General features: G+C 43.6%; 1 protein-coding gene across 1 annotated transcript in view; it reads left to right on the top strand.

Annotated features, from left to right (window-relative positions):
* The first annotated feature begins 818 nt into the window (after positions 1-818).
* Positions 819-24213, top strand: part of LOC136778159 (zinc finger protein basonuclin-2-like) — a 179432-nt gene continuing 156037 nt past the window's right edge. Inside the window, exons 1-2 of the mRNA XM_066734773.1 lie at positions 819-1543; positions 18339-18527. Of these exons, the coding sequence (XP_066590870.1) occupies positions 827-1543; positions 18339-18527 (906 nt within the window). The 5' untranslated portion in view covers positions 819-826. The remainder of the gene's footprint in view (positions 1544-18338; positions 18528-24213) is intronic.

Raw genomic sequence — 24213 nt, 5'->3', positions numbered from 1 at the left:
TACACCAGCGGCGCAAAGGGCCAACGGAGGTGGAGGTGGAAAAAGAATGGAGGGAGAAGAGTGAAGCGAGTCGAGTGGGACGGACCGTTCGTTCTCGGATAATAGTGTGTGACACCTTTTTTTCCTCAGCGAAGGAAAAAATCGGAACGGCGAGTGTCGCCCGTTGGGCGAAGGAAGCCGAGCGTCGACGAATGACAAAGCGAAGGGCGATCACGGCAGGGCTAGGTAACGCGAACCAACCGAGGGAAAATCACTCTCGTAGGCGTGGCTTAAGGACGGAGGACACGTGACGCGGAAACTGTCACGCCGCCCTTACCCCTCCACCCACCGCGGGCACCCCAGCCCCTTCCCCCTCCACTCGACCTAATTCCGACGCGCCCGATTATTATCCGTCCCAACCTCCCTCCGCCCTTCGCCTTCCCTCGCCACCGAGTGCCGCCTTCCATCGGCCCAGGATGTTCCTCTACGCGACGTCGATGACAGCCAAATACCCAAGGATAACGCCAGCTATTGTTGCGGATCGCTCCATTCCATCCGGTACCGAACAGCCTTCTCCAAACTCTCCCCCCTCAACGTGCAATGACCGATATCAATTTTCACTGAAAAAACTTTACTGCTAGCGCACGGATATAACCTTGCAATTTTCAATGATTTCCTCCAAAGTCCCGATTACCAAGGGCTCCGGGTAAACGCGTGATGACGATGCGAAGTACTGGTGGGAATAGTGCGTCTAATGCCTCTTTGTATTTCGTTGGCTCGTCGTACCATGCTGTAGGAAGGACGCTTTGAATGACGGTGTTCATTGGCCAGGATAGAGATTGAAAGGATGCAGCAAGCAAGCGTGGGTAATTCCGAGGGAGACAATTCGGCCAAGCTGGAATTTTCCAACGAGAGCGAGAAGACTTCCGGTTTCGAGGCGAGAGTTAAGGTTAAGCAGGAAATGCCCGAGCCTACGGAGAGCGTCGATGTTAAGGGAGAGCTTCGCGATGAGTATCATCATTATCATCAGCAGCCTAGGGAATGTCGTTCCGAGGCCAAACCTGCCGCGCCCTTGAAACTGGAGGATTATCCGGAAGCTTGCCCGGCGCAAGGATACCGTCCCAGTGGCGAGGTTCCCAACAGTTTCTATCCAAACTCGTTGTACGGCCCTCCGACTATGCTGGATTCGTCATTTCCGGTAACCAATCGGTCGCATCGGGGTAAGATCGACGACCGGCATCACGAATCTCATGATCGTCACGCCTCCTACCGGATGTCTACCTCCAGCACGGTCAACGACTTCCTGGAGCACCGCTTCGACCCCCATGACTTTCAGCAGAAAAGTCTGCAATACTCTGGAATGCAGTTTCCGGGCTTTTGGCCCAGCATGAGGCACCGTCACAGTTACAACCATCAAAACAACAACGCTTACAGGAGCGCTGCTCACTATCAGCAAAACAAGCAAAGGAACGGAGGTAGTGCAGGAGGTGGTGGTAGTGGTAGTGGTGGTGGTGCTACTGCTGCCGCTATTGCTGCTTTGCGCCAGTTGCATCCTCCTATGCCCGTGAGTCTCATTTCGGATTTCTATCAACTTTTTACACCATTCCAATAAAAATGCATTCAACGATACCACCAATTTTTTTACATTCCAATTTTTCATTCCTTCGAAAATAATTGACCATAAGAATTAATGACATTTTAAGCGACAATCTTAGCTTTTCACTGCAGTTACGCTTACCTTGAATGACTTTTGCAACTGGCGTTACGAGTCGGCGATTGCCGAAAATAAAATGCGTACATTCTAAATATAAGTGCACGCGCCGGCGTGTCGAAAGCGAAGAAAAGAACGTGCAGGAGGGGGGCTATTAAAGCTGACCTTGCGTAATTTGCGAGAGACGAGAATCCGGCTGCTGTGTTATCGTCGAGAGATATACAGCTGAGCCCTCGGATCGTTCAGAAATTCATTTAATTATTCGAATAAAACTCTTGTTATTCCTCGCCCTCGATGACTACGGCATCATTGCCAACAGGAAACGATCAACGACGCGCGCAGTTTGTTTAACGATTGTACACCGCATATATATATATATGTATACCGGAGCGTGAAAATAGCGTTGTTGACGCGCCCTTTCAGTTTACTCAAAAAACTCTGCCCTTTTTAAAGAAGCTTACCCATCGTACGTGAGAACGATAATAATGTTGACACGTGAGTAAATAATATCGCTTTCACGTAATCTTTTCAAGCGCGATCAATCCCATCGCTCAAATTCAAATTTGATCGAACCGGCGGAAGTTTCTTATTATTAGAGAAGGTCATTTTAAGTAAACATTTTTACAATTAAAAAAACAATGTTCATCGATCGTTGTTCTCGTTAGGACGATCAGCGTCGGAAGCATCGTCGATTTTGGTCCATTTCAACTATATATATATGTGTACGTTTGTTCCAACGACCATTCATCTTTCTCGCACACTCTCGCACGCACCTGCATCGAGATAGTGCGGCGAATAAGGTTATTGAATCGACGCCGAAGCCAAAGCTTATCGTTTATTTCCACGAGTATAGCGCCTACACTCCACATTCGTGCCTCTCACCTCCCCCCCTCTCCCATTGTAAAAGCCGCGAGGCCTAAACCATGCTACAAATTCTGTCTTCCGCGAAATCGCACACCTGCACCCCCACACTATATATATATATATATATATTCTTCCTCTTCCACCGATTCTTCTCCCTTTTGGCTTAATCACACAATTTGAATCTAGCTTCTATATACATGCATACAGGATTCAAAGTATATGCATGTATATAGGGAACCTATTATTTTTCTCCAGATATATGGACTTTAGCCAAATTTTCCGAAAGAGTTTAAATTGACCAACGTGATAAAGCGAGGCCTCAAAATTAACCGAGGTGATCGAAGCATCGTCATAAATCACGAAGCGAGAGAGGCAGAGAAGGCGGCCGGCTTGGATCCATCGCATTATAGCGTTTAATGCGTCCACTTAATAATTTCTGTTCTTGCGCGAATGTGCGGCAAGCGTGCACAGTATAGCGGCGTCGGGACGCCCGATCAACTCCAGTTTGGCGTCAACGACCTCAACAACAAACGAGCAAGCAATCATTTGCACCGACTCCATATTATTCCTCGACCGTTCTCGCCCATCGCATTCTACGGATTCAACGCTCCTCTTACACGGATGCTACACGGATATCGCCGGATTAGTGCTGCACGCATTAGCTATCAACTGTAATTATACCATTCTGCAAACCGCGCTCCGGCTTAAACTGCATTTCCCGCAAATTCGCGTGATCGCTTCATTTTCACCAAAACTGCGAAAATCATCGCTTTCCTACGCGTATGTGATTTGGAGCTATGAAATTATTATTGGACAGAGAGGGAATATAAGTATTTTTGTGACGTACACTATATAGAGCACTGCAGGACTTCCTAAAGTAGAAAACATTGAAACGAAGCGAGTAAGTGTAATTCCTCTCGACCAATATATATATATATATATATAACAATGAGCAAAGAGCACTACAAACTAGTTTCTTAATAGCCAAAAACTTCTAACTAAGCGGTTAACCTAAATGTTGGATGAGAAGGGTGGAGGGGGAGGGGGTGTAATACGACGCCTCTAATTACATCTATAATATACAGGAAAATTGATGAGGAGGAGGGAACTCCAGAGGAATAAGACGGAAAGGTTTTGTAGATTGAGTTAGTACAATCGTCACGTTCGCAAGGTGCTTAGTTCCGAGACTTCGTGACAGTTAAAGTAACGAGTTTTTTGTTGCTTTTTTCTTTCCGCATAGCAGGGAGGAAATAAAAGACTGTCATCGAGTAAGTGGCGTGTAAGCGTGAGCGTAACTTGACGGGTCTAACACATTGTACGAAGCACGAGGCCGTGATGATTTCAAACTAAGTTTGGTGGTAGGCAGAAAGAAAGGACTGGCGAGGTGCACGCCTCTCGGCCCATGAACACCAGACCCTCGAGCGTTCCGCTCGCCAGATGCGTGCACATAAGCGCAGAACGCACGCGTTTTTCTACCTGAGCTCGCTCAAACTTCAATTGAGTGCAGCACATGGCGCGGGGCGCTGTCCGATGCCTCCCTACCTCCCTTGTCTCTTCCACTCCCCCCTACCACCCTCCTCACTCTGTCACGATTCGTCTCGTAGCCGTAGCTTCCGAAGACCTTTCTACACAAAACCAAACCAGCCTATTCCCCAATTCTCAATGCGCTCCACGCTTTTCATCGCGTGTAAACAAGCCCACCAATAACATTTAACGATCCCCAAACCTCGCTTTGCTTTTTTCCCCCTAAATCCATGATAGAAATCTTCCTCCTAGCAACATCGTTTCCGATAATCAATAAACACGTGTACTGTACACTGATTTTTAATTAATGGCATAAAGTACAAACTGCTACGACCACGTAATTTTTTTTAATTAAACTGTTATTATTTTAACGACCGACGCGAGCGTGGATAGAGAAATCATCAAGGAAGAAGGGTGTAATAAAAGGAAAAGAAATGTCGTTAAGATCTTGATGAACGTAACGTATAGTCTCTCCTGGAGAAGTAAAACTTTGAACGTGAGAGATCAATCCTGTGTGTTTTGACGAAGAAAATAAAAGAAATCTTCATTGAGGGAAAAAGTCCAGTGGCATAAAATCTCTTTTATTAATTCTCGTGTTACACACTTCTAGCAGTGTCCATATTTTGGTATCATTCAAATAATATTTATATTAAATCTAAAGAAAAAATATTGCATTCTTAATATTTACAGCAAGATTTATTATTTGTATCAAATAATTTTTCTTATCCACGCAGAGTACTCGACTCTTCTCATTTATCTTCATTACACCTGTATAATATAGGTCTAATTTGAAAAATAGAGCGGGGTTGAAAGTATATAACGAAGCATTCACAAGAGAGGGTAAAAAGGTGACATGAATGATAAGGAGATGAAACCGATGCTGACAAGTGGGAAACGAGGAAATGCAGTATCTACTCGAGTTTTCCGGATCATATATAGCTTTTTCAAGCATCACTCGTGGAATTTATAGCTGTTGATATAGGTATTTCGCGAGAAACTCTTGTGTACTTATACGCCTGTCGAGTCAACGAAGCCGGGGAAAAAAGCGCAGCCACTTATTACGTTATTGCAGTGAAACTGCTATATAGAATAACAAGTGCCGGACGCGGAAGGTTGCTTTGTATCGTAAGGGTGACTTCGATAGCGTGTAATCATGTTCGCCACCATGTCACCCTCTGTATACATATATATACGCTCAATGGAACAATTAATGTCAGCTGTTCACTCTCGAGTATTTCTTCACCACCTTATCATCCCTCCACACACGTATATATCCCTCGCAACACTCACAGTTTTATACAAAGTAATTCGAGTAATTAATAACAATAATAATTCGATCAATGATACACGGTAACATTTATTAAACGCAGGAATCTTGACCGATCTTTTCCTTCGCGAGTACAATTTATCGCTGCCTGTTGGAATAATCTCTCCGTTGGAGGAAGACGTATATGCGAGACTCCCGAGGGTATCCATCCATCTGGGGGAAAAAGGAGAATGGGGAGAGAAGGAAGAAAGGAATAAGGAAGGTAGAACACAGAAAAGGGGCCACAATGTTATTAAAAGACAGACGTTGGTCGTCGACAGGCTCGCGTGATGGCGCGTGCGCGACAAAACCGCAGCTTTCGAGCCGCACGCTCTAATTATTTATTCTTCGTTATACCCTCCCCCCTCCAACGTGGCGTGACGATTCTTTCGTGTCGTCAGTCTCCCCACCACTAGAACCTACACCTCTCTATACATATATACACGTTCCACCTGCTTCACGAATACTCTCGCATCCTTCGCAATTCCTCCACGATTGTGTCTCGTACATTTGTCTCCCCCTGCACTATATTTTCTATCCTGAAGAATAATAGAGAAGATCCTATCCGCGCTATTATATTTATATCGAGCGACTATAGTTCTGCGTGGAGAGAAACGGCAAATTAAATACTATTGGCCGAAGGGACGTTGAGTTATACTCGGGGAATATCTTGAATCACGAAGTACAAGGATGTAGAATCTTATGAAAGAGAGGATTGCTTCGGGTTGTAGGTACGATTCGAAAAATCTTTTTTCTTCGGTACCAGTGCGCGGTTGATCGTGACGAAGATCCTGCACGAGAGTGTTTCGTTCTGTCCCTATACGTGTCTGTGTGTGTGTACGCTGGTTTGCCTCCTTGTCCGTCCCACGAGTTGCTCTCCTATAGTAACGAGCAGATATGGTGGCTGGTCAAACACGACCCGGTGATTCTTTATGGGGCCATTAAACGGGCGCGGAGTCATAGTCGCATAGTAAACATTATTATAATCCGACTAGTGTTCCACGAGCGTGCGATTATGTTACAAAGGCAGGGAACACAGAGAGAACGACCGCTGGCCGCTTTGCACTTTACGATCGCTGACACCTCCGGAACCGATCGATGCCAGCTCTGGCAAAGAGTCGTGCGCGCCGATATTACGAGCACGAATATTAAAATAATTGATGCCTCCATAAAACAGGCAGCAGCCACTCTATCTCGCTCTTGGCCCCGGTGTCCCATCCTTCCCAGCCTATATATATATATATATATATATATATAGCTGCGCCGATGCCTCCGCGTTTCTCTCATCCCGCAGCTCTTCCTGCTCTTCTTGATTTGTACGCGTTGTCTATCAATGAAATACAATTCCATTCTAAAATCTTATATTCGATCCCCCTTTTGCCTCTTTTTATCTCTTCGATCACGACGCCTGGCCTATTTTATCGCGCTCGCCATTCTCGCTTGTGTCTCGACAAACTTTGGCCGGGAAGCGTCACGGGGCTTACTTGGAGAAAACCCTTACGACCTCGCGTGAATCTGTCAGAAACGTGGCAGGAATTAACGTGCTAAAAAGATAATTGTCGCGACTCCCGTACTCACTCGCTGTACACTCTATCATCGTCTCTCCTTTTATACGCGTCTCGTATATTATAATTCGCGTGTGTAATGACCGTATCAACTGTGCGTACAGTCTCTTTCCTTCTCTCTCATCGTAACTCTTCATCGCTGGCTACCGAACGGCGTAGCCAGCTTCGCTAAATTTAGCCTACGAGACCCTCGCTGCTTTTTCCAATCGTGACGTTCCTCTCTCCCGAATTTTCTCACGTAGCACCAGTGCCACAAATTCGTGACACTATATTGTCGAATATTTCAGGATCACTCATTCATGTCGAGTGAGTCGCGATGTATATAAACTATAACCCAAAATACCTTAACGATTAGAAATTATAGAGGCTTGAACCTCATTGGAAAAGAGTAAATATAATTATGAATGTATACTTTATGAATGAAAGGAAAGAAAATTGAAGATTTGGAACTGTTGTGGTGACAGAAAGAGAGAGAGAGAGAGAGAGAGAGAGAGAGAGAGAGAGGAAGGCTTTGACGATAGGAGATTTAATAAGCGTGCGTCTGTTACATGGTTCGGTGTTGGCGTGGTGGTATTATGTGGCGTGGGCGACCGGCGTGTTTTGCGAGCTTTACGACTGGCAGGGTCCCGTCGATCGTGAGATCGTATTAGAGTGGTGGGTTTCAGGTGGTGGAGGAACTGGCTTTGGAGGCTGTTGGAGCGCCTGCTTGGATACGCGGTGCGGCGGCAAAGCGAACGGCACATGGAAGGAACAGCGTGTAACGATGTATCAAGCTGTTGCGCCCCTGGCGTGTCCGGCAATGCTGAATCGTCGCTTTGAGACGGACCGCGCGTACCGCGTACCGGCTCTGCATCATACCTTTACACGCTCCCAATGCCCAAACGAGAGACGATAATACCCTTCGCCCCCTCTCCTCTCCTCTCCTTCTCTCTCTCTCTCTCTCTCTCTCGAATAGGCACTATTAATTTCCTATCCCTCTACCTCCGTCCACCTAGTTCCACCCTCGCTCTCTCACACGTGAACACAACAACAACACTTTCATGGCCGCCATGTGAGATTGCCTCGTCGTTCCTTCATCCTGCAACCCTAACTGCTAGATTCGCGTAATAACCATTATAAATATCGAGATGGCTACATATGCTAATCTCCATCTTAAGGATCCATCGAGCTTCGAAGGTACCCGGAGGTGAACGCTATCAAGGATGATTCTCCCTTAAAAAAGAAGCCGCATGCGAAACCTTGTTTTTTTTATTATCGTTATACGCAGCTCCCTGGATAAATCGACAACATCAATCGTAGATCGAAGAGGCTATCCACTGTGTGTATTATTCCTTTAATTCAACGCAATCTTTCAACCTCGGTATCGATGAATTAAAAGTCCGATAAATTTTCTACCGAGGGAAAATTATACTTTAAATTGCACATATTTGCCAAGATGGAATATTGTATATTCGTGTAATTGTGCGAATACGCTGTTGCCAATGGTTATCACTCGTGCAATATAATGATAATGTTAGATCAGGATTCCACATGCTCATTTACCAAGACGAACTTTGAATTGTACCGGATGTTCAACATGTATGCACTTGATAGGAGTAGCTTGATCGAGGATCAATGGTCTCTATGCTCGAAATGATGTATGTTGTACACGAACTGTAACTTGGATGCGTGTAAGAAAACGAGTGTATGATTCGCACGTGCCGTCTATACGAGCCATGCAGAGTCCCGTTCCACTCGAGAACATTCTAATATCTTTAATCTCTGGCTTATCATTTTTTATTTATTTGATACGTATACACATATACGCACGTGCTCACATGGACACGTCCTTCTCTTGTTTCGTTCCACTGTATCTATACGTCTGTATATAATATGATGATGAAAAAATGTACTGGATTACGTTGTCCCGATGTTTGGTATATGTAGAGGGAGTTTGCGGTAGAATTTTGGAGGTATAGAAAATTCGAGGTACACGGTTCGGTTCGTGGCGGATGTAACATGACGCGAGGGTATCCAAACTCGTCCTGAAGAGCCGGCAACCCTTGCTTAGAGGTACAAGGAAATTTATATGTATATATATATATATGTGTGTGTGTGTGTGTAAGCGTGGTAGAGAGAAACCGAGAGGATGGAATCCCAGCACCCCCCTTGGAGAAAGGAAAAGGGTCCGCGAGAGACGAAAAGCTGGGAACGGGAAAGGGTATCTGTTGTCATGGTCCCTGATGCTCCATTATTGATTAAAGATGGCCGGTTGCCTGCTAACGGATGGATGGATACCTCGGTCGCATCGCCATTTTAATATGCGCAATTATAATGTGTACCCAGGGCCCGCGGGCTCGCCCCTACCACTTTCCTCAACCAAGACTCACCCCGTTTCGAGGACTTTCTTTGTTTGTTCGAAATCAGGGGAAGCGTGTAATCGAGGAGTTAATTAGAAGACGCGTTCGGTGCTTTAATTGGACCCCCCACCCCGGCCCTCCCCTCGCGTCTTCTTGGAGAAACGTCAAAGCAGTATTCCTCAACAGGTTGTACACTTTCACGACGAATTGTCAATTCAGTCGCGCGGTTTGTACACTTGTATTTACTTACTTCAGCCAATTTACCATTATCCATTAAGTATTTAAATCAACAGGAAAGACGATAAGCGGTTAATCGAGCGATGAAGCGAAGAATTGGTTCTCCTATCGGTTTAATCATAATTAATTAATCAATCAATATATATATATATATATACTTATACCGTTGACTTTCATATTCCAATCACCTTTCACTATATAGTACCGAATCAATGTACACATGCTTTTGATACAGGTATATATGTATACATATATATATATATAAATAATGACGCATGTCAATATTTATTTTGATTGATCCAACTGATTCAATGATCAATTAGCAATGACGCATGATTGGAAAGTTCATGACAAAAGTTGAAATAGCAGTGATGTGCCGATGGGTGAAATTGTTCGTTAGTTTGGCGGACGTATATATATTTGAATATAGTAATAATGTTACATATACGTTACACGCAACGTTACAGATATTGCAGGTGAAATTGCTGATTGAGCACGTGCTGCGGGCCATTGGCGTTTCGCGTTGGCTCTTTTCGTGCTTTTGTGTTTTCTCTCTAGCTTTTGTCTGTCTCGTGGAGATAACGACGGCGGCGACAGCTCGTTAGCGCCACAGTGGGACGCCGAACGACGTCGCGACGCTCGATAACAGGCTGTAGGCGGGTTCTGACAATGCCAGTGTTGCGGTATATATATATATGTATAGCATGCGCCACCGCACTGCCCGTAATAGGAGAATTAATGCTTATTGTGTGTGGTCGCTTGCGTTCGACCCTCCGGGGAGCCTCGCGAGATTCCCGATAACATTGTTCGCACATAATTTCTCTCCACAATTAATCCAAGCCGAAGGACCACGATCATGTCCTGCAGTCATTTTTTAGCACTTGAACCAAAAGTTTTCCTTTGACACTGAAAGTATTGAGGAATTTTTTTGTCTAACATGTGTTTTTATATTTTAAGGGTTGATTGTAATTTGGAGGCACGAAAAATTTGCTATTTTTGAATATTATTTTCCATACAGTCATTTTATAGTGGATATTACTGAGATCCTGTTAAAGCTTGATATAAACGCTTTTTAAATATATGCAAACATTTTTTTATTCGTTTTAAATGTATAAGCAACTCGTTTAAAATGGCAGCATACACATATAGCCTCCCCAATAAACCGATGTCAGCAGCTTAACGCTTTTTTAGCGAAGAATTATCTAAAACACAAAATCCAAAGAGAATTAAGCCTATAGCGTGAGTGTGGTTATAGCCAGAAATAAAATTGATTATTTTTATGCTACAGTAACAAAATCGAGGAGGATTAAAAAAAGGAGAACAAAAAATCCGGATTTTTTAGGGTGATATTTCGAAATTATAACTTTTAATATATTCATAATTATAAACTAGCAATAACTGCTTCGTGTCGTTCCTCATCTTTTCCTTCAAATCGCTAAATACGTCATTATACGAGCATTGTGCTCGTATTGAAGGCGAGGGTTAGTTCCGACGACGTCACAATCTTCTCAAGCAATTGAGAATGGTGTATCTATTCAAACAAAACCTGGTGAAGTGAATCAGAATCTCAGTCTCTTGTACTATCAAACTTGAATACGAAAATACGATTTTCTACCAAAAGGATCGAGTAAAGACTAAGTTTGCTGAAATTCATCAATGTATATTGAGTCACGATAATTAATTAAAACCATTCAGAATCCAGACAGAAACATTTTCCTAATTAATTTATTACCAATGAGACCTCTGTGTTACTGAGACTAGGCTGCAGATGAGAAAAATGGACACAAGTATAGTTTTTATTTAAAGATGACATCGAATGAAGGTCAAATGAAGGACATCCAGAAGTTCACGACGGATACAACTCGAACGTTCCAATCTCGTGGTATTCCATAGCTGTTCTCCATCTTTGCAAAGGGGCTCTCGATCGAGAAACTAAAGCTATTCAGTGTTTTACGTATAGCAACGCGAGATCTTTTCTTGTCGTCAAGTTTATAAAGCGCCTTAGTTTTTGTTGTCCTTAGTCCTGATCAGCCTCTCGTAGCCCGCTTCTTCTTCCACTTCTTCCTCATCAGCCATAAATTAAAGCCGGCATTATTATTATTTCATTGATTACATCTCCGCTCTATCATTAGACTCGAAGTTCCCTTGGAACCGTTAGTACACATCCCATTATTAGGCGTTTGGTACGAATTTTTCTATTAATTCTTACCGGCATTACACTCGATGCTCGACCAATCCCTTTGATTAGCTGAAAATCGCTCGCTAAGAACCTAGCGTATTTGCTCTCTTTATATACCTGATGAGAGCACGCGTTAAGCATTCTGCAAGATTACCAAGAGCGATGAGAAGGCATAAATCAATGCGGGCAAAGGAGGAGTCTGTTTCATCCCACAAATTAGTAAACATAGCGCAAAATATGTTAAATCCGTAAAGTTTATAATTGCGCGAAGAAATGGAAAAAATCACGTGGAATGAATGGTCGCTGTACGCACGAGGGTCGAGTTGGCGATTAATATAATAATTAGTAGTATGGAGGTCAAAGATAATTTTTTTCGCGTATCATTGTGCTGGCGTTACGTAAAATATTAATTACACACTCGATACTTTCTTGCGGAGCGTTAAATTAAATACACACACCTTTGGCGGCTCAATTAAAAGTCTTTTAGTAGCTCGATAAATTATGCAGCGTTACAATTTGCTGGCGGTCGAATCGATCACGATCGATTCGAGATTGCGATAACTTGGCGATATTCCTCGAAGGAGACCGGGCTGGGGGAGCGCAGCGCGACGCGCGGCGATGAATCGGTGCTCTCCGCGTGGCGGCAATGTAGTACACAAACCAGCACATGCATGAATCAACTGCCGGGAAAAAATGATTGCATGAATCGACACTTGCACGAAATTGATCTCTTTGGTCGATTCGGGAGCTTCCAGCTGAATTCAGCGTGGAATTTCGAGGAGATCGATTTTAGGTCTCGATAACGTCCGCGAGATTCCTTAAAGGGACCGAATCGGGGTTGCGCCGCGCCGCGACGCACGCGGATGAATCGACGATCGGTCCCAAACGAGACACCGAAGACGCTCTCTCGCGCGCGAGCCTCGTATAAATATATCGGACCGCGCGATCTCCCTCGAGACGGCGATAATTAGCCAGCGGACCATTTACGGCATTTCTGAACTCACCCCCCCCCCCCCTCTCCCACTCCACCAACTCTCCCATCATGCACATGGTTAATCATCACCGCTAAACGATACATCCACGAATCCACCGGAGTCACGAGTCTCCCTATCTATACGTGCCTTAATTCGCCTTTCGTAATTGCGCAACGCCTTTCTCCACGCGTGCGCGCGCGCGCGCAGCTTCCAATTAGCTTGATAAACGCAGAATTTGCGTCCAGCTCGTCCGCTCTCCAACTACTCCTCCTCTTTCCTTTGCTCCGAACTGTCAATCAACGCAGTACCGCGGAGTTGAAACAACCACCCGGCGCATTTATACTCTTGTATATCTGCGTTATTTTCTGTATCACCCCCCTCCCCTCCCCCCTTCGTCAGTCTATGCGCGACGGTACGTCGTGACGCGAGAATTTTCATTACTTTAAGCCGCTGAGAAATTAATATTCCCCTCCTATTACGCGGAGCAGTGGACGGGACACGTAATAAAGTGGGAATTCTCCGGGTGCTTTTTGATAGGTGGAAAATTCGCGGAGGTTAATTTGCGGTTGGATTTATCTGATGCACAGCGTGTCCAGGGAGTGTGACATTAGGCGTCACGCGCTCGCGACTGTCACGTGACTCTGGCAGTCTATACTGCACGGAGCTGCTATCCGCTTGGTATCCATTGTGCCTACTGTGGTGTGGTATATGTGTATGAGCGGCGCGCGCGACGCGATATCTACACGTTCAGAGTCGCGCGATTCGCGTCAGAGAAGTAGAACGCGTGCGACACGCAAGCAAAGTGCCGCCCACTTCGTGTCGCGTAATTGCCAGCGACAAAACGATTCCGCGCCCCTCTACCACGATACGTCTGCATGCGCAACGTGACAACAAAACGCGGCTTGTACACACTCGCCGTTATACACATATATACATTATGGTGCGAGCGAGCGTCGTTCCGACGACGACGCCGACGCCGACGACGACGATGAATCAAAACGGCGACGGCACCGTCACGCCTCGTCGCGCCTCGTCACGATCACTGGCCAGATGCAAGCAAGGCCAAACTCGTTCGCTTCGCTTTTCGCCTCAGCAGTCCTCACCACCTTCTTTCTCTCTCTCTCTCTCTCTCGCTCCTCGTCATCCGTTCTCTCTCTTGTACATATATATACATATCTATCAAACGTCACATTCGACTCGAACAAGTTTTTCATCCAATTCCCCAAATAATTATTATTACGCCCGATAATAAACCGATGCGGCTTTTTTATCCCATCCCTGTATACAGGAATACACGTCCGAGAGAGCGAACAGTGTGTTATTATCAATTTGCGGCTAATAATAATTTACGAGGCAAAGTGTCTGGATCGGGAACACTGCTGTTGCGCCATTAATCTTGGGATATCGTCAGCGATAGGCGCCTCGTGGAAGAAAATGAAGGAGCGTGGAGTGCTGGCTGCGCGGATGACGTTATCGATCGGTCGAAATCGATCGTGAGGTCGTGGATGAAGACGGTGGTGCGATTTGCATAGGTCGGCCACGAGGTTGAACCCGATTTGCTCTTAGGTGCAGCTAACCGCCGCGCCGATCATGCTTATTCTTCCTATGTAGCGTGTAGCGCCAAAATTGATACCTGTCCTAAAAGAGTCTCGACGCAAGCCTAATGTTCCGTAAAACACGTAATTATTGCATATAGTATACCTACAAACCTGCACCTATGTACTCCCACAGGAACACGCTCGTTGCTGCAACAACGATCAGCGAAAAGCGCGTCGGATCTCTCGCACACGATTTTTCGATATAGTATCAGAGATGAAACGGTCTAGCGATCCGTCTGCCCCGGGCTAACACGTAATTTTCACTCGAACCAAAACCTCATCCTCGAATAAGTGTACCAGGGTAGGACCGATGCGATGAATATTATATAGCTGCTTGTACTTGAATCCAAAGCGGAAGCACGATCCGTGTCATTAGACGAGCCTCGCTAATTCCTAAAGTATATCTATTGCGCGTTATTTGTATAGTATTCTATATATGTATATAGAGTTGCGGCCATTTGGCCCGAGGAAAATCATCGTTTCCTGTGATGTAAGCGAAAAGGTACACAGAAATAATTAGCCTCTGTTGGTCGCACGTGGAAACTTTCTGAACAAACAACCCGAGTAAAGTACAAACTGTATATATACTAAGTGTACAAAGCACTCGCACGAGAGCTAATAATTGAATGTTTGTATCTCGGAATAGATTGATTTTTAGCCGACTCACCGATCGCTCCTTTCTTAATAATTGCTTTATCAAATATGTGGAAGATCGTTAGTTTTTCGTCCTTACAAGTAATATGTTAATTACACGTTGGAGAATTTACGATTATAGGTATATCGACAGGGGGTTATTAGGAGCAGAAAGAGAGAGAGAGAGAGGGAAAAAGAGAAAATGTCGCAGCGGCATCTTATGCCGCGCAAGGCTGACGGCGAAGAAAGAAAGAATTTCAGGAAAACATAAATTTGTTGTTTGCCCATCTGGAGTATACAAGGCTTTAACGACGGTGGCGATTACGCGCACGATCAGCAGCGTCAGCACGGTGGCTGCTTTCTTCGAGGCCGCTCGTTAATGAAGTAGTTTGGCTCGTGTTTATCTCATTGGACCCATTCTCCGTTTGTCATTATTACAAACCACCGAAGTCTCAACTCTCTACCCATACACCAGCTGTTTTCCCTTGAATAAAATGTCTGCATCACCCTCGACGAAAAAATATATATCATATATACTATATATATATAGGCTTATCTTGATCACACCCGACGAAAAATTGTATATAAACTATAGTAATAAGAACCGAGTAATAATTAATTTTCTAATATACACGGACGTATCAGCAGTTAAGGATTCCTGTTGTTATTCATCGTAAGAATTTTTTTGAAATTGAGAGAGAAGCATCGTTTCGATCTATCGCTCGTATATACTTGAGAGGAACGAAACGTAACGTATCGAGTTAGCGGAAGTTTAAACGCAAGTTTCGTCTTTTGACTTTTTGGCACGCGTTCTTCCTCGGGTTACAAAGAGTCTTTGATGATTAGAGGGAGAGTCGACTCCAGTCACGCTTCCTGTCTCGGAAAGTCCGTGTGACATTTCATGACTCGGACCTTTTTTGTCCAATAGGACAAACTCGCTGGCATGAAACACGTTCTACAATCAGGCTGTCGTGTCATGAAGCAAAATCCGTGATCGCGTGTGTATACGTAATGATGAGAATGTAGTAATCATCGTATCAACCGGTCATAAAACCCCCGTATCTTACAGTTTACATATATACACTTATTCCGGAACGTACGTTATACCTACGTACCTACAACGCAGACTGTAGAGACATTGCGTGTCATAATTTATAATAATATATTATCTTGCGTATAAGTAATAATATAAGCATGCATCGCCGCGGTAATCTTTGCATCGGTTGTTAGCGTGACCCTAGTATTTTGGTATTTTAACGCGTTTAGTGGCAGATAATATAAAACTATCGTCGATCCTGCATGTGCAAAAAGTACCTATTCAATTCGAAAAGAGTTTTACGCATTAATTTCAAACCAGTTGCAGGTACACGTTTTTACTTGGGGTTTAGTTGTAAATCGAATTCAATTAATTTCCTGGCGGATGACACCGGGATCAATCGTAGGCAATGGTCCATTCGAGTACCAATGACGTTAAGAGTTTTTTTTTAGCGGATAATGACGAAATTCTGCAACTCTGTAAAATCCATTTTTTTTTTTTTTTTTTTTTTTTTTAATAAATATCTGCGAAAATATTTAATCAACACAGGGCTATACGGTAACAGCTGTTGCCTCGTCGAATCATCGATATACGGAATTTCAAGAATACAGAAGCACATTTTTTCGCTGTTTCACATAACTCGTAATGTAAAAATAATCGAAGTATATTACCCATACGTCCCTTGCTCAAGCGAATACCAGCCGACATTTTATAACATTTTTTGCGGACCACTGAAATTTTATTCCATAATCGTTGCAAAATAAAAGGGTTTACCCCTGGTAAATATCGGTCCATAAAATTTGTCAGAAATTTATCATACACGTGAACATATATACACGTGTACTACCTGTATAATTTTGCCCCTGTATTATATAATATATAAACTAAAAAAATATTTCATTTTCATTTCTCGCACAATATTTTGTTTGAAAACTCGATTTTCTCGCTTGATTCAGTGATTCGGTGTGCTTGGAGAAAATCTCAGCACAAGGACTGCAGTGTCACACTGGTTAGCATATCGCGATATCGAGTTATCGTACGTGTCGCAAGAATACAGCCTAAGTAAATACTGTTACAAGAAATGTTTGTACTAAACTATTTCCTATTGTATACGGAATGTCTACGGTAATCAGAGAATATTCGAGGCAGGAAAGCTTGTCGAAGTATAGCGTTAACTCGCAGGGTTTAGGAGTTTGTTATTTCGGTTTTGGCGTTAATACCCGTGAGGCAGCGACAAGAGACATTCGCCAGACCACCCCGAAACGTCCGCATACTCCCCATCCTTCGCCAAAGCGATCAGTTTTCCGCCACGTCGTGACCAATCGCGGCTGCTTAAATGCGGCGACTCAAAATAACCAGCGGAAAATTTCTAACACGTTCGGAAAAACATTGATTACATTTGATCTCTTCTCATGATCGAGGGCGTCGCGTATATTTGTATATATATATATATATATATATATATATAGTACACTATAAAGGAGATAGTTTATAGCACGCGTAGAATAAACGAAAATCACCATTAATCTCTATATAGGCTCCCTCGAGTTGATAAAATGCTGTCATAATTACATAAAAGATTTGTGCTCGAATGGTATAAAAAAAAGCATGGCTAACGGGCGGTAGAGACAAGAAATTCTTGTCCTTCCAGCGCGTATAACGTACACGAATGTTGGCCTGATCAAAAAGTCTTTACGTACCACGGTGAACGGAAGATCGTTGCTTCTTTTCCGAGGCTCCTCCGACCGACGACTATAAGAACACTCACAATGGACCACACGCACGATGACCTCGAAGTGAGTGCGTTCCAACAGGGTCAGGGGCTTGTGTCATCTATCTTAGAGAGGCTCATATTCATCCAGTGACACTAATGCCTCGTCCCTCCTCACGTTCAACCTTTATCTCTGCGTATAGCTCCAGCAACGAGCCTCGAGAAATCTCAACTAGCCAACTATTTCGTGCAAACTAACTATCCGCTGACAACCGAAATCTCCAATCTTCCTTTCCGTAAATAGCTTCTTATCACCTTGGAAAGGACAATTTTGATAAAGCCAGTCCCTCTTTTCCTCGCGCAATTATTTTTCCCTAACAGCGATACTGTCACGCGACTAACTCGTAAAATGAAGAAAAAGAACGCAGACTACGAGGCTTAACGGGACTCGGAATTTATTGCTTCCAAGGAAAATGAGTGGAAAAGGCTTTATAGAGTGTTAAGCGTATTTCGTGCACCTATATATAGCGTATATATATAGGCGAAAGAGAGACTTTTTCGTGCTATAATTCAGTCTTAGACGAGAAAGACAATATTAATCTATGATTTTAAAAGATATTACTGTTGGAGGCTATTGTGTGTTACAATAATGATAATAAATACAAATGTTTATCTGTTTCAGTGGCCAGCATGGTTCTTTCCTCCAGACTTTCCACTTGCTGGGCCACTGCAGACTCCTCACGTTTTGAATTCTAACAGTGTTCCTACCTCGTCACCTTTGCCAACTAGGATTCATTCCAACATAGCAAAAGGACTCGAGCCTCCTTTGAATAGTAGCAAGATTCATGGTCAGACGCCTCAAATATGCAGGGTGAGTGATCTAAGAATTTCAAAGCTGTCTTTTTGCAGCTTGAGTATTAACTTAATCATAATACAATATGTTTTCTATGCGTGTACACGTACTTATCCTTTTGTTGAAAATTGTCTTCTCTCAATAAGATGGAGTGTCTCGGTAAAGGTGCGGATATAATGGTGTACAAAGATGATAGAAGAGTTCGTAGAATGTCGAGAATGGTGTTTGGCACGGTTCCAAGATAGCTATAAGAGCATTGGTAATAGGTCAGGAACGGTGTACAAGTCATGGAGGAGTATCGATCGATGGAAAGAATTGGCATGAGTTGGTTTGGTTGAACGCGAAGGAGCTATAGGAAAGCAGGTAAGGCGGAGCTGGGTCTAATGGGTCGCGACATGACAGTAGGTGCTGACGTCGAAAACGCAGCGGAATCACACACACACATACACACACACACATGGGCCGGGTCGATATTCAATTTACAGTTTTGTCACAATAGTATTGTGTTTCGTGGAAGAGAAATGCGAGTCCAATGGAAGTCATTCATCAACATCGATCGACAGCGTAGTTATACCCTGAAACGAGAGAGAGAGAGAGAGAGTATAATGAGAAGGGGGGAGGTCCATATAGGCGTGCACATTGTTAAACGGCTGTCCTAGCTGTGCACCTCGTTAGCAGAAACCTGCTTGTGTATATACAGGATAATCCTGCTAAACGAGACAATCATTTCGATATAATGTTGTTTAACAAAGGAAAAGCACGAAACAAAACTCGTAGAGTGCACGATCCTGTCCATTGTTACAATTATTATCCTGTCGTGCGAAATTCTCTCCTTGAAATTTTAATAACGGGCCCCGCGTGCTATATCCAACATCCACAATGATGCGGTTTCGTAGGGCAATTAGCGTGACTAAAGTAGCAAATTAATAACTGCTTCAGTCCTTTTAGCGACTCTCCAGCAGCAGCTCGCATGCAAAAGAAATCCCGCTGCTATGCAATATTACATTAATTTCTATTTGCCTTTACTAATAAGACCTTTCCATGCTAGTTCCTCAGATTCAATTATATCTTATACTTTTAATGCTATATTATTTGTAATTCCTCTATTATTGCACTTGTATACTCTTCATCAAGGTCCTTTACCCGCAGGCTCCAGTTTTAAACTTGTTCATACTCGAGTTATTTTTGCATCGCCACTATCTTTCTCATAAAACGTATCAGATTTTTTCACTAAAGAATTTCCATTGCAGTTTACGATCGGACGTGCCACGAATTCCTGCAACAGCCACGCGTTTGACCTTAATTATCTTGAGAGAGAGAGAGAGAGAGAGAGAGAGATAATTCGAGACGGTGGCAAAGGGACTGAATGACTGGCTCGCGTTCGATTTGAAAGCTCTGCTAGCAACGCTCGACACCTACCCACGCGTTAACGTCCGTGAAAATATAGTTACCGCGAGTAGTTTTAACATCCGCGAGCGAGCAGACGGACGGCAGCACGAAACTTGGCCCGTAAAATCGTTAACCGCGTCGTTTAAGCGAGTGACTTTGAAGACTAAAGAGTAAAGTGGTTATTGCGTCGCCACTGGTCACCAACGGCTAATGATGATTAACGCGAGATTTTTTTTACTCGGCAATAATCCCCCGGACCTACTATACTACCGGTCACGCACGATTTCGTATAAAAGCCTAATTCATTTGTTCCTCTCCTGTAAAATGTGCGTGCAATTATTACCGCCTTTTTTCACTGCATTTTTGCGTTTCTCCTCTCTCTCTCTCTCTCTCTCTCTCTCTCTCTCTCTCAATGCTAAACCTTATTTCAACGTTCCGCGTGTTACGTAAGTGAGCAATTTTTCTTCAATCCGGAAAGCGTCGTTTGGATTTTTACTATGCAATTCCTTCTCGAGGAGCATCTTGATAAAAGCGGACAAATTGGGTACAAATAGGCGAAATAAATCTAATCAGCGAGAAGCGTTAAATTATATCGTTATTTGCACTCTGTGACCAAAGGTCCGCTATCAAAGTTGCTTTACTCTTGCGATATGAATCAACGCTGATTCAACGTCTCCACGAAATTAATCTTTCTCGCAAGAGTTACACGCTCCGTACGGCGCGCGGTGCTCCAAATTTAGAACTCGCACTAAATTCACCAAGTGCGCGTATATACGCACGCGCCACACGTATCGCCCAGCGTGCCTTTCGCGCGTGTGTGTGTATAGCTTAAAAGTCACCACACTTCCTTCTTTTCTTTTAAACGCAACTAACTTTTTTGCCAATTTAACTTTCCAGCTCTAAAAAACATTATTCGTGAAACTTGAGAAAAATACCAAGTTGGAATAATCGTTGCAAAAATTATTGCATTTCTCGAATCGACCTACGTTTCCTCGCAGTTTTCCAATTAACGCATACTTTACTATATAGGCTGGAACAGTGCAATTACGCTTACCTGAAATTTTACCGTCATGTGTGCATATCGAATCGATTTATTTTCATTAGGTTATCGGGATACCGTATATATATTGTCGGATAAAGCCGGCAGCTTCTCGTCATTAGCCAATCTGATCGTATAGGCAAAAATATCTATAATTCTACGCTTCCATTGGCTTTAATGCCGAGCCGACGACAAAAAGTTCAATCTATCAAATTTGTCATTGGTATTTCTATTTTGTATGTGTATACACAAGGCTTTGCTTCTTCCTAATAAGCAATCTTCACCGGAAGCCTACTATGCAAGCCTACAGTTATTCCTCAATGGACTGTGACTGCTGCCAACTGACTATATATTCTATATACCAAAGGAAGCTTTAATAAATATTCACTTGTGTATATACATATATAGTCGATCATTTTTTACTTTCATCGGAACTCGTCTCTCCCATTTTTATCTCAACGATCATTCCTGATTTTGCCTCTGAAATTTTCGACCAATCGGTATAGTTAATTGCTTATTTGGTCCCTTCGAGATCAAGATCGAGATCGAGATCGAGTAGTTTGAGCTTTCGAAGTGAGTGCATGCAGCTTGCTAATAATTAGTCACTCGTCGCTGTGAATGAATTCCCTTCATGGGACAGCACAGAACCATGTTTCATCGCTACCAGGCAAAACTTGTGATCACGAATCGTTAATTATTTCCAAGAAATTATGCGAAGCGAACGACCGTCCACTTTTTATCCTATCCTATCTTTTATATCTAATTTCTTGCATGCTTCGTTATTTCCTTTTCTGCTCGCCTTACGCTAACGAGACAGGGTGCCACTGATTGTTATTTACTGGGAAAGATTACGGCTATTTACACAGAGAAGACACCGGTAATCGACGAACCGTTAGATACCTTTCATTCTATTTATTTAACATTCGTATCTGTCACGAGCCATCGATTAATGTTCTATTTTTAATTGAAACGAATCACCCGCGTATAGTGCTATATATATATATATATATATATATATATAAAAGAAATATAATAATAATTCAAACGGAAAAGGACCATTGGATCGCGAATACATGTATAAAGCAAACGAAGAGCAACGAGATTCTTGGATGATTTAGGAGGGATGACACGTGATGATTCTGGTGAAAATGAAAAAATTGCTAGTTTGCAGCGGGCAAGTGGCAATTTGGTTTGGTGTGCGGTCGGTCGGGGATGCCTGGGATAAAGTGGAACGCGCATTGAGCGGAACGAGAATTAAGAGATGCGGTGGTCGCGGATCGTTAGCAGTTGGTTTTTACTTGTTGTCGTCCTGGCGGTATATAGAGGCCGCCGGCATGGCCCCATAGTCGTCCTCGTTCGATCGTCCTCGGGGCTCGGGTTGGAAAGCAGCAGCAGCAGCAGCACGAGTCTGCAAACACACTGATTGTGAGAGCCAAGAGTCAAGAACCGAGAGAGAGAGAGAGAGAGAGAACCAAGAAGCCCGCTTTACGAGCCTTGCGTGTGGTCGCGCGCTGAAAACTGGTCACGTTTCCGGTATGGTATTTTAATCGTTTTCCAAGTGAGTACTTTCGTCGCATATAAACCCGAGAGCAGATGGGTCGGGGAAACGGCTATCGATAGGGCCTTACTCGCCAACTTCAAAAGGCACGCCCCCCGTATTAGTATCGATCGAATTACCCTCCGTGTAATTCGCCATATTTATGAATGGTGTCTCCTTCGAATTAATCCCCTTTTTATACCGTAATCGTGAAATTCTTTTCGACAACGCACCTAAGAATTATCCACTGGATTATCCAATCTCTCCTGGTGCCGATTTCTCCAAGAGAAGCTTCTTTCAATTTTTTATCGAATTTTTTTCAAACGCCATCGAAAGTCCAAGATGAAGGTCGTGTACCGATGTATGGTGAGTGGCGAACAGTCGCCTTAATAAAGTGCAGCGAATGAAATTGCGGTGGAGGTGTAGGTAGAGCGTTGTTATGGAGAGAGAGAGAGGGTCGAAAGGACGAGGGACCATGAACGGTACCAGGAGGAGGATCTCCGCCCTTAATTATTTTGCAGATTTAGTAGATCGTTATGGCTTGTAAAATTACTGCCAATTTCGCGCTCCTAAACTTATTTTATCCGCGCGTTAGCTGCCTATCGCTGGATCGCCAGAAAAGCTTCGAAGGATATTGGGCATCCTTCCTGGCTAAATTAACGGCCCCCTTGTTTATGACAGGATCGGGCCTGGACACGCAATGGTTCCGTCGCGAATTCTCCTAAATACTCTTGCCTGCCGATAATGCCATTCCACCTCCTCTCTCTTCCTCTCTTCGGCTTCTCTCGTGCCCTCTGCATGACCCTCGCCACTGTTCATCCACATTTTTCCCACCTCTTACCTACACCTCAACCACCCGTACTTCTTACTACTCGTCCCTTTACCTTTCTTCGTCCTATTTCATCCACCTTATATATAATCAACATCTCTGTACAACCTGTCTATCCGAAAACTCAGACTAATTCTTCTGGCGTCTCTCATTTGCGCTCTTTATCCAAGAATATTAAAGCGAGGAAGGAAAATCGAGTATTTCAATAATCGAATTAAGGTGAGTGGAGCGATGATCGAAAGGACGTTACGCGACTACCGGATGCTGACAGTCGAAGCACGAATTACTGTAATTTAATAAATTGTGATAGCTGACGACCCAGGGCGAATTGTAGTATAATCATTCATTAGTAGGTCGTGACTTTGCGTCGGTGTGTTGGAAGACCCGATATATATATATATATATATATGTAGTAGAGTAGAAGCCGCAAGCTACGTACGTTTGCCCGTGGCTCGATCGCCCCCGCAACATGTATCAGTCTCCCCCCCCCCCCCCCCCCAATTCCAACCCCACAGTTTCATGAATTTTCCGCTGAAAACAACGCAGTCACAATACACTTCGATCGAGTAACAAATGCAATCATTTGCAACCGCGATAATCTCGTTGGTTAAATTTTTTGCTCGATCCACTTGATTGCATCAATTTTTACTGCAAACTAAACATTTAAGTACAGCGAGGCGAGCGTGCAGCAGCAATTTCTCCTAAATCACCCACTCTCGGCTCGCCGTTTTATCATAGTCCGAGCTCTTTTTCTCATCACGAAAGATTAACGTGGGTCGATTCGTCATTTTGGAGAATAACTTTTTCACTCGGATATAATCTAGCGTGACTCGATAAATATATATAAACATATATAAAGCACAAAAAGCTATGAAATTGTAATTAGTGCGTGTTTTGTTTTTGGTCGATC

The sequence above is a fragment of the Prorops nasuta genome, unplaced genomic scaffold, assembly GCF_024137725.1.
Source record: "Prorops nasuta isolate Cenicafe-Biocafe unplaced genomic scaffold, Cenicafe_Pnas_1.2 PNAS00013, whole genome shotgun sequence".
In the NCBI taxonomy this organism is placed as follows: Eukaryota; Metazoa; Arthropoda; class Insecta; order Hymenoptera; family Bethylidae; genus Prorops; species Prorops nasuta.
Note: the sequence above shows the minus strand (reverse complement) of the source record. Positions and strands in the feature narration are given on the sequence as shown.